General features: G+C 39.7%; 1 protein-coding gene across 1 annotated transcript; it reads right to left on the reverse strand.

Moving 5' to 3' along the window:
* LOC146371537 (very long chain fatty acid elongase 4-like) lies at window positions 1–8230 on the reverse strand. Its single transcript, XM_084952456.1, has 7 exons — window positions 7947–8230; window positions 6550–6641; window positions 5749–5936; window positions 4485–4565; window positions 3190–3361; window positions 2939–3066; window positions 1–1413 (listed from the first exon to the last, which is right to left on the reverse strand). The coding sequence occupies exons 2-7, from the start codon at window positions 6614–6616 to the stop codon at window positions 1117–1119; spliced, it is 933 nt and encodes a 310-aa protein (XP_084808582.1). The 5' UTR covers window positions 6617–6641; window positions 7947–8230; the 3' UTR covers window positions 1–1116.
* Between the last annotated feature and the right edge of the window lie 3763 nt (window positions 8231–11993).

The following is an 11993-nucleotide window of genomic DNA, read 5'->3' on the forward strand; positions in this document are numbered from 1 at the left end:
TGGGGTGCTGACATTGTCTTTATTTCAGTTATATGTGCAGCCAGGGAAAGCTGTGTCACTTCTGTTTTAATAAGACAATCCTTTTCCTTAAAAAAAAAAAAGACGAAGCTCTTCTCAAGACGACTTTCCCCGTCCGTTCTACGTGGCAGTGAGACAATACTGAGCTGTACATCAATCTCTTATTCTTGCACCTCAGCTACATTGCACAGCAAAAAGAAAGAACGACCCACAGAAATGTGTATTATAACAAAGATAATCATAAATTAGCGTTGACTCTATAAAAAAACCTACAATTTCACCGCCCCCCTCAAAAGTATTTAAAACCAGGTTTTTAATCCACAAAGCACATAAAGAAAATAGTGTATCACTCTGTAAATGCAGCACAGGTAAATAAAGTCAGAGAAGACAGTGAAATTTGAAGTCTGGTAGATGGTGCAGGTGACTGCAAAGAGTTGATGGCAGATAATGTAGAGACATGTTTTTTTTGTTTCTTTGCTAGCCATGTTAAGGTAAACTAAGTATTTGTAAACAATGATTACCCCCCAAACCAAAAAAGAAAAAAAAAGAAAGATCAGAGTTTTGCATGTTTTTTCCCCTTGTTAACAGTTTAAATGAATTGATACTCATTGAAAGCACTAGAAAATAAATTAATTTAGCTTATTAAACACTATTAAGCTTTTAAACAGTACTGGAATCCAGAGTACAAAAGTTGGAGGTGGATTCCGGTTGAAAGTAAGTGGATGCTGAGCAGGATGCGGTTCCTTTAATATTTTGGTCCTACTATGGTCCAAAACAGAGCTGGACAGAGGAACGGGGGGTGGGCCTACACGAACAGCAATTTTCTTTTCTTATCTGGATTTAATTACAAAAGAAAACTGTCATGGAGACAACCGACACTCTCGTCCCCTCAAAACCAGAACCATTTACAGACACACCCAGTGAACACACACTGCTAACCATTCACTTCCTCAAGTTGGTCCCTAATCACATCCATCCACTTTATTTGCAGGGATGATCGTCTGGTTTGAACTCTGTTTATCCCTCCCCTCCCCTCCCTCTTTCTCTGGCCCATAAAATAACTGTCTGCTTTTCGCAAAGCAAGCCCCGTTTCCTGCTTTACTCTCTTTTTGCTCTTCCTTTCTTTTGCCTCTTTCCGTTGTCCTCCTCATCGTCCTCCTCCTCTTCCTCCACTTTGCTATGACCGTTAGCCACCACAGAGGAGCCGTTTGTTATGGGCTTCCCTCCTTTCCGAGAAGAGGCAGGCTTGCGTCGATAAGCGTGGTAGTAGAAGTTGGCGAAGAGGATGATAAAGGTGACGGCGTAGCCAATCAGAGCCCACTGCATCCAGCAGGGGAACGGACAGCCGGTGTAGAGGGAGTGGCCGGCGTGGCCGATGGTTACGTGGAACTGGATCTGGTGAGTATGTAAGAAAAAAAGATTAAAAAGACACAGAAGAAGCAGTCTGAATTTTTGAATATACAACTACCAATTGAAATCGGAGCTATCACTGAAACAGGCAGAAATCAGTAACAAACGAAGATCTGTCAGATTAACTGCTAACACTAAAGCCTACATATTTGTGTTTCTCATGCATACAGCTGTTTCAGAGGGCTGACTTCACTCCTGTTCCCAAGTTTAATCCCAGTGGTTCACCACGGTGGATGAATCAGCATATCTGATTTGGCACAAATTCTACATCGGATGCTTTTCCTGATGCAACCCTCCAATTTATCCAGTCTTGGGACCAGGGACTAGCCTGTGATCCCCTGAGTTTGCGTCTCTTCCCAGTATCAAACCAGGGATCCACCTTGTGCTGGACTAATGTGTTAGCTACTACACCATGGAACCTCTAGAATCAATGCTAATAACATTTATTTCCTAAAAGCCTATTATCACTATATTAGAAGTTTATAACAATTAAATAATGTTTCATACTGATATGATACCCAATTGTATTAATCTTTAAAATGTGAAGATCTAAGAGGAAAATATAGTTACAGATTTAAAAGTAGATTTTTTTAATATAACATTATATTAAAACCTGCGGCACCCACGATGTGGGATGGAGAGATTTCGCAGGTCTTTCCTCCCTACTGCTGTCAGACTCCACAACAAAGACTTCAACTGATCAAACACACACATCCACACATGTGCAATAGCAATAACACTAAGTGCAATACTCTTTTCTGGCATCGTTGTATTATACTCAATTGTATATAGCATTTGTATTCTATTTTATTCGATTGTATATAGTATTTTATTTTTATTTTATTTTATTCTATTCTATTGTGTACAGTATCTCATAGATATATTATTCCAGTGTTTTTTTCTCTAATCTTTCTATGCAACTTTGCACTGTCCACTGCTGTAACAAAACAAATTTCCCACACGTGGGACTAATAAAGGTTATCTTATCTTATCCTATCTTATTAATATTCCCTATGTGTAGAATAAAGAATACACTGTCAACCAATTTTCAGTCATGAATGTGGCAGACTTCAAAAGACTCATTGCTGATGGAAAGGTCTAATTAAGTCTGTAAGAGTTCAAAAATTCAGATATAGTTAATTAAATACAAGCAAAAAATTAATTAAGCGCTCATTTGTAGCACATTTATAGCAATTCATTATTAGCTTCATAAGCGCTGCGTTTCTGCGTAAACTTTATTATAACTGGATGAAGATGCAAACTATATTTAGGGGCTTCACATATTAGCAAATCAGTGGATCTTTAGATGATAACCATTGTCACTAATAATCACTCTGAGGTAAGTGAAACCCAAAGTGTGTTTCATTGTCCTCACAATCAGCTCAGGTAATTCGGAGAGGCAAAAAACACCAATCACACCATGTTAGCATAAAAAACTGTTGGCTAAACTTTCACAATCAATAACGTCAAGTTATTTGATATATGATGCATCCCTAAAGGTGCCACTTACCATCTGGATAATGGTGAGGTATTTCTTCCACCAGAGGTACTTCTGCATCTGAGGTCCCAAGGCAGCCAAGCCATAGTACCCGTACATGAGGACGTGAATGGAAGAGTTGATGGTTGCACCAAAAAATGCTGTGGAAACAGTTACATTTATATCAGAGGTGATGGTGGCTGTGCTATTACTAAACAGCTGTAATGTGCCTATTTTCCAGCTCCAAGTACAAAGACAAGCTCTAGTCTGATTCTTTGACTCACATTGTCCACCGGGAACCCATTTGATTCCAATCCACCAGAGGATGAACATGGTGCAGTGATGGTAGACGTGGAGGAAGCTGACTTGGTTGAACTTCTTCCTCAGTATGAAAAAGACAGTGTCCAGGAACTCCACTCCTTTGGAGATGTAGTACCACCAAAGAGCCGAGGCTATCTAAAGATATAAAATGAGGCAAGGTGAATTATCACAGCACACCTAGGTGAATCCGTCACATAAGTCAATAAACCTTTTGAGACCATGCATGGGGACATTACATTTGACTTCTCTGACTTTTTTGCATCTTATATTTCACTATTCTCAACACAGACCTGTTACATCCCTTGCATCCTAAACAAGACCTCAGCTCTCAGAAGGTTAAGGTCCTATGTAGGTCATATTTAACTATTTACAGCCTGTTTCTGATTCCTTTTCTGAAGGTTTCTTCAGATGGTAACAAATGTTCTGCAAATAATGATTACATGGAGTTAAGATCATTGTAAACAAAGCCAATGGCAACTGTAGACAACATCAGAATCCCACATAAAATAACATATGTAATTATATATTTACATAGTTATTGGTACAATATATATTAATATTTCTTTAGTGGTGAGCTCTAGCTTGGTATTCTTCCTAGTACACAAATAATGAAGCAGATTCCTTGCCTGAGTTTCCTTTGTACTAATAGAAAATCTTTAGATGACAGAAAAATGTAGCAACTGAGGATCTTTGGAGAGATCAGCAAATCAAATATTTTTAGTAACCCCTTTATACTAACACAGCATGTCAAAATCTCTCTCTCTGTTATCCTATTTAACTCTGTCGCAGTACAAATTACTCCCCTTGTGACACACAGTACACAAGGTTGCTCTCTAAGCCATCTTGCTCTGGCATCTCTTATCCTTAAGGCCATCACGAAAGCGTGAGGCCTAAAGGTGGAGATGGGGCGGAGCTTAAGGGTGGTGAGACTGACTGGTCCCGCCCCTCTGAGTGTTGAGCCAAACGCTCTTTGTGCTGAAATCATTAGAAATATACAGTATCTCCCAGCCCTCGCTCTCCTTCATGCTTATAGTGATATATGTACAGTCAAGAAATGTGGCTCTTCTTTCCTGTGTCAATACTGCAGCCCCACTGCTTTACAAAAGATTAGTAAAAGTAGTAAAAAAATTGTCATACTAAAAAGTGTCATATTAATGTTATTTTACCCTAACTATGTCCAGTGCAGAGGTAAACTGTGTGCGAAGGATGTTCACAGATTGCTTTTTAGATGTCTGTGCGTGTGAGGGTGGGAACCTACCCTCACTTCATTGACATCATTCGAGTAGTTTACAGGCTGACAGAGGTAGCTGTACCCGGCTGCTCTGGAGGCTAGTAGGAGCTGATGAGAGGACACAAAGTCAGAACAAGGATGAGAGCAGAACACCAGATCCTGCCTGTGATCTGGAGAGACCGACAACTACTGCAAGTCACTCCTGTTCAATTACCCTTTTTCATGTAAGCACTGCTAAAACATTAACAACACACAGAGAGCAGGACTAAACATGATATTCTGTGCAGATAGGACCTTCAGTTTATCCAAAAATACATGAAGAATGTAAGCAGACACAAATTTGACTCAAAAAGATCAAATTAGTGAAAGAGACTATGTGCTCCTATAATTCACATGAATCTCCCCACTTTCTTTTCTTGTAGAATTGAACATGTTTTGCAGATGCATTGCCATGTATACAATACAAGACTTTGGTAATGTAAATTACTAAATATGATGCCTACTCATTTAAAGTCACATAGACAGTTAAAAAATATGTATATCAAAAAATCTAATTTCTCCTTCGTCTTATGCTTCTAGTTGACTGGATATATGACACACCAAATAAAATATGTCTTTATTTATTCAATACAAGGGTTTCCACACTAATCTTACTGGCTGCCCTCCAGGTTCTTCTAGTAGGGAGTAAAGGCAGTTCAATCCACGTGATGGAGTTACCAGAGAAAATGGGTGATCAAGAAAGCTACATTAAACCCCCTCAGGTAAGAGTTTTGAATACTCTGAGCGGACTGAAATGCTGTTATTTGGTGCATTCAGTGACAGATGTTCATGCTGTGGGCTTCACTGCAAACATGTTATATGAGCATTATTGCTAACATCAAAAAAGATAGCCACAAAATACTGCAGCCGCTTCTGACTTGTGCAAATAATGGTTATTTGACAGTAAGATTAAGTTGAAATATTTTCTCTTTATTAGGGAAAGAAATAAAATGTTCATTTGATTAGATCCACAATCTTTAAAGCTGGAAACTGAATTCACAGACCTGCAGAATCTGTGTCATACATCCATTTCCTTTAATAAGCTCTAAGGTATATTTCATGTATATACAAAATATATAGTGCTTTGTAAAGTATTTTTTTATGTTTGTTTGTAAGTTTGATGGATAAAAAATGTATTTTCAATTTAGATTCTACCCAGAATCTGCCAAGCCCCATATCGAGGCTCTTTTAAGCATCTAGTGCCTCCACTTTAAGCTATGATCGGTCCTTCAAATGCTACAATGGCACTCACCTCTTTGGCGATGTAGAAGTTGAGGACCACCATGCTGAAGTTGTAGACTATGAGGGTCTTCCTGAGTGTGTAGGGCTGGCGATCTTGCATGTATTTAGGTCCTGCCCACAGGAAGATCAAGTACAGGCAGCTGATAGCCAGAGTAGGGAAGGGAGAGGACATCATGGGCCAGTGCTGAACCCTCTTGTCTGATGGTAAAGGGGTTACAGTTAATTTTAAGGGTGGGGAAGAAAAACACAAGTTACAGCTGTAAATATCAGGATGGATTCAACTGAAACATTAATAAACGTGTGTTGTAAAGTTGATCCACAAACCCTCATAATCTTTATTAATCGCTTGATATTTTTGTGTGGACCAAGTTTTTTTTTTTACTAAGAACACAGGCTACAGAAGTTATAGTTTGGCATTCATTTGTTGGCTCTATAAAAACAGTGTAGAGGATGTAAGTTGAAGGTGAAAATACTCTTCCCGGCTCAAAAATAAGCTGACAAGTTTAGTTATGCAGTTCCTCTTTCACTTGATACACGCACGTAGCTGTAAATACACTTGCAAAGCATCAAGTATGTTTACTTTTGCAGTTTTCTGTGCACTCCATATACCATCAGCAAGCACATATATACATACACACGACTGCATAATGATGAAAACAAGAGACATCGATCACTTTTGGTGAAGTTATAATAATCCATTATTATGATTATGCAGCCACTGTTGAACAAACCATGTTGTCACCCCACAGATGTGCATATGTAGTGAAAGCTCCTATTGCGTGTTGTTTCCAAGCAAGAGATCCCAGCTTACCTGCTATAGTAAGGCTCCATTTGTAAAACTCTACAGTGTCATTCACAAGATGCGTTACAACCTCCATGGCTCTGCCTTTGGTCTAGATTACACTGTGGTGGAGAGAGAGAGAGAAGAGCAGAATGTCAAAATCAGCTAGAGTTACACTGTATTGGTAAATGATGTCTGGACTAAAGTCAAACATTTCAACAGCTCAAATAATATGTTAAATGCATGTTATGATAAATGCATGGTGAAGTTTTTTCTTTTCACTCTTTTCTCCATTGAAAGTGCACATTAGTCACCTATTCACCACAAACCTCCACAGGAAGTTGATTATTATGATTGCTGGGCATTCCCATCAGTTACAGATAACTACAGGAAAATGGATGGAGGATACTGAGTAATAATGGGCACACAAATAAAAAACGGACACATATGAGACAGTAATAATGCAGAGGGCGATTTGCACCCCATTGATAAGGCAGCATTACATAACAAACCCTTTTTATCCACTTGAGAGCTGGGAGCAGGTGTCTCTATATTAATCTATAATTAATCCTATGCGTCAGATCAGCTGCCCTTTAAATAATTAATTGCCAAGTGTACAGTAACTACTGCCCACCAGTGAGCGCTCAGTGGAAGGAAAGCGTTGAGTGTTGAGCACAGAGTTGCTCATAGCTTTATCAGGATAATTTTATTTGCAGGATGCATCACATCCAATCCAGGGTCCAGGGTTTAGTTGAGCAGCAGAGGGCCGCGGAGGGAGATCAGATAAGAGAGGGTTAACCGGGTCTGTGCAAGAACAAAAAGACTGGGGCGCATGTGTCAGCAGGTTTCGCCCTGACCGCTCAAGAGGCTTACATTCAATTGATCAACGAGCTTAGATGTAGGCCTAAGAACAAATGCCCAACCATTTGACAGCCTGCCGGATGGTTATCTGCCTATATGTGCTATGACATACGCAAAAAATAAAAATAAAGAAAGAAAGGAAAACAGACAATACAACCTGCACACTGCACAGCGGTGATATTGTCATTTTTGCAATGATGGGGATTTAAAAGAATAAACAGATCGCCCTTTTTATTTTAAAAGGGGTCCAACAAGTGATTTACTCCAGTCAGCTTTATTCGGATGGTGGTAACAGGTGGTAGCTGAAAGGCACTGAGGGCTGATATTATAGTTCTTTGTAGCTTGCAAGCCATAGAAATGTGACTAAAAGATTCTTCATCCGCCAGCGTTAAATACATTATTTCTGGTGTACAAAAGGCTCGACCCCTCTCTAAGTAACTCCAAAATTAAAGCTCAAATGTTTAATTTTCATGTATAATAAACTCACAAGAACAAAGTATACTCAAAACCGCATTACAATAACACCTAAAACTCATGCAGTAGTTTTTAAAGATGCATTTACTCACGTCCTCGATATTTAAAAGCGTATAATGACATCCGGTGGCAATATGATGCCCAACTCCTGTCAGTAACTGTTTCGCTCCCCCTCTTCTTCTTCTGCCCTTACAGCTTATCAGTTCATTCGCTGCTCCTGTTCAAATTCGACATCAAGCAGCAAATTTGGCAAGAAACTAAAAAAAGAAAAGGCAAGTGGAAACCTATGACTAAGGTTTGCCCGTTAAGCAGTCGGTCCGTGCCGGCCGCTCAGCTGCATCTTCTTCTCCCAATCTCCTGGAAGCAGGGAAGCCAGAGCGCATTGCGCATGCGGGAATCGGCTCTACTGTCTCACGCGCATCAGGCGATGGCAGCTCACCTCGTGGCCGTGCTCGCGTTGTCGCACTTGTGATAAACCTCAACATTTACTAACCGTACCTATAAACAGTTAGATAATTAAGAAGCAAACTAGCTTCGTTGCTATTCATATATCTTAATAAAAGTAGATAAATGATAATAACTTTCTATTCACAGCCTAAAACAACTATATACATCCTAGAGGTTTGGCTCTGCAGGTTGCCTTACTCTTAAAAACGTTCCTGTCGGATTTCTCCACTAGATGGTGCTGTTAGGCTATCTTTAAGTTTTCAATTCACCGTCCGCGTCAAGACACCGGCTCAAGACTCCTTTACTGCTCGACCAGGAGAGTTTCCTCAGAAGGAAAGCTGGTTTCTGTATTTTGGTGGAGTGAAATTCCCCATTTCCCTTACCAAAAATGTATTGCCAAGGCACAACATTAGTCACCGAATTATTATGGATATATGTCACTGTCTGAGTTTGTTAGGTTAGTTGTCACAGCCTAACCTACAAGTGAAAATTAATTTTGACTAGTGTGTCAGGCTGTGCTGTTTTGGAGAATCCAGTACATTTGAAAAGGCTCTATTGCTGTGCCAGAGCCATTTATAGGCTTTTCTGTGAGGAAGGGTGACAGATCCAGCTGGACTGCACTAACCTGGCCCAACCACCAAAAGGTTGTAGGCATCCAGAACAGTGAAGGATGTGAACGTATCCTGTGTCTGTTTGTGTTTGAACCAAGCTACAAGGAACAGGTGTAATGGCTCAGATTAATGCCTTTCTCTCCAAATACAACTTGTAAACTGACGTCCTCTGTCCATTTGTTTTGATATTGCTGCAGTACAGTTAAGTCCTGTATGATACCCTGTAAATAAAAACTGCATATACATTCACAGGTCTGTGAAGGTAATCATGTCTACATCTGCAAGATGCTGTGTCACTAATTGACACCTTAATATTTAAATAGTTTTGACTGCTGTCTGAATTTGGCATTGATCGATTGAACTATATACAAAATAAACTGAACAGTAGATTATGTCTAAACAATGCGTGAAACAGTGTGCTTCCTCTGGTGCAATTTATTCAAATTTGCCTTGATGGTTTATTTGCATGGCTCCAGTTGCACTGTAATTATGGTGCTTGCAGTTATTTGCTTCGTTAACAGGAGATCTATCATTTCTAAAATTGACATTCTTTGCAGGCCTGCCTTCCCCCACGCTCCCTCGGATGAGATGAATAACTGTTTTTGTGTGCTTTCTAATAGTTTCAGTGTGTTTTTGTGATTGCAAAAAGGACAAAGTTGCCCCCCACCTTTTTTTTTTTGCATACTTATTCTTTGAGTGTTGCAAGAAAGAAATATAGGAAGTTGCTCATATTCTTCCTTCCTTTAGACATTTTAGCATTTGCAATCGATAGTGCATCTGCAGCCAAACTGCTGTTTTTTTCTTCTTTTTCATCTTTTAGGTGGTGCAACATGTTGGACGCTAATTGTATGTGTTACAATGTAGTTCGTATGAAGTGTTTCATACATTATTAAAACGCAAGATTCAGGAAGCAGTTTGTGAAATTCACAGGTCAGGATGTTGGGTTTAACCTCAGTTGTGAAAACGCACACAGATACCATCCTGCACACACATTTGCATTCCGGTTTGGTTGACACTGACATTTTCTGTGCACATGCACAACGTGAAGGAGGCAATTGGACTCGACTGTAATCAGAAATGACTACCAGTGTGGAGGCACATCAGGGCAACTTGGAAGTTAGGCTTTTAATAATGCAAGCTAATGCATTTAATATGATCATTTGACATTCCCAAATGTCCTGCTAAGCCTGCTAACTAAACTGTGGTTGCTTTGCTTTGTGGGGTTTAAAAATGTACATTTTATACTCCATAAACGTTTAAGTAAATTTATTCCATAATTACAATCTAATGTTATAATCATACAGAGGAGCATATCCTGTTGCAGACTTCATATTCAGAAAGCGTGAATGTGAAGTGCTCTGAGGTTCTGAGTGTGTGACGTAGTAGGGGGTTAAAGAGAATATATGCTGACTAGACTTCCTGTTTTCACTCTTCCTATTTTCTATACTGTCATGTTTGCTCTGCCTGTCATCTCACTTCACGCATGGCCAGCTGTATATCATATTGTGCTTTCGCAGCTTGTAAAGTTACCATCTGTTGATCTCACACGCTTTTATCGCACTTTATGGGCTTCATATTTCATGCAACATCTGGCAGTGCCATTTTCAAAAGGGTAAATATTCCACCGTTTCCAAACTGAGCAAATGCCAGAGCACAGCCATCTCTCTCAGAGATATATTAGTCTATGATTTATGCTGGAACACACTGTGCACAAACCACCGAACTATCTGGAAGGGAAATTTCTTTCTGTAGGGCACATTCACAGCCAGCAACCTGGGATAAACTATTTTCCACATACCTCTGGAGCGGCTTTTAAAAAAAGTATTTTTGGAATACCGCTTTTCCAAAGCGTTCTCTGAACACAGGGAGAGTTTCACATCCTTGAGGCTCTTGTAACTGGGATAGGTTGATATCAAACCTGCCAGCATGAAGTAGCTGTTTGCGTTTATTTGCTGGGAAAAAAGTAAAAACGGGAAGACCCTAACTGTAAGCACATTGTCATCCTCACGTTGACAGAGTTAATTATGATAACGTGTGAGACTAGGAGGGCAGATAGGAATAAGACTGTAACTCAGTCAAGATGTATTTTTGAGTCTCTTTTTCAGCACGTGCGGCCAGGAAATTACAGGCCTAGGGAGATTTAGCTCATAGAATGTGCATATTACTTTTCTCAGTGGTTTCTGTGTGTGTTCTTTCTGTAGGTGTGCGGTCACTGCATCCTTAAGCAGGATTAAATCACCACATTTAATATAGGCCAGTGCTTTTGTTTCAGGTTAAACATGTGCAGCAACTTTTCACATGGCGCAAAGTGCAACAGTTTCCCATAAACAACGCAGGTTCGTGCTCCTTTAATTAGCTCTCCTGCTCTAGCTCCAGTTTCTCCAATTACATCTAATTGCATTGAATCGTTTTCTTCCACTGTTTCTGTATAATCTGGATCGGGATAATCTTCCATCAGAGTCTTTCATATGGTTTTAATTTAGGACGGCATATCCATCAGGCTGAGATTTAAATGGCTTCGTTCAGTAGCTGATCCCTCTCTGTGTGTAGTGGCTCACTAGATGTGGCATTAGGTCACAGCTTGTGCCACTTTGGGGATAACAGGGCTTTTTTTACTGCTTCCCATAAAAACAGGAATTGAACTGCACACTTATATATGTTCTCTACAGCTGCGCGTGCACACACACACACACACACACACACACACACACACACACACACACACACACACACACACACACACACACACACACACACACTTGTCCTCATTTGGCCTTTAAGGGAACCCCTCCCCCATTGCAGTATGTGGCCACATGCAGAAACATATCGATGACGATGATAGAACAACATTTCTCCTGTTTTTCTTTCTTTCTTTCTTTCTTTCTTTCTTTCTTTCTTTCTTTCTTTCTTTCTTTCTTTCTTTCTTTTTCAGTTTCCCTTCTCTGAAACCCAAGCCATTTTCATTCATCATCATCTTTCAAAGACAGAGTTTCTCTTCTGTTTTTCGCAGTTAACGCAGTTAACATTGTAAAGAGACACAAGCAGAGCTCAATAATTAAAAAGAGAAAATGTTTTTATTAT

This window comes from Perissodus microlepis, chromosome 15 (assembly GCF_051167445.1).
Source record: "Perissodus microlepis isolate ML-2025 ecotype Zambia chromosome 15, ASM5116744v1, whole genome shotgun sequence".
Lineage (NCBI taxonomy): Eukaryota > Metazoa > Chordata > Actinopteri > Cichliformes > Cichlidae > Perissodus > Perissodus microlepis.

What these genes read in the sequence shown, in the direction of transcription:
- LOC146371537 (XM_084952456.1), bottom strand. Translation starts at nt 6,616, where the DNA reads ATGGAGGTTGTAACGCATCTTGTGAATGACACTGTAGAGTTTTACAAA. An exon ending in ACTTCTACATCGCCAAAGAG is followed by an intron (nt 4,566 to 5,748) that starts GTGAGTGCCATT and finishes TCCTCTCATCAG; the next exon opens with CTCCTACTAGCCTCCAGAGC. An exon ending in ATGGGTTCCCGGTGGACAAT is followed by an intron (nt 3,067 to 3,189) that starts GTGAGTCAAAGA and finishes CTGTTTCCACAG; the next exon opens with CATTTTTTGGTGCAACCATC.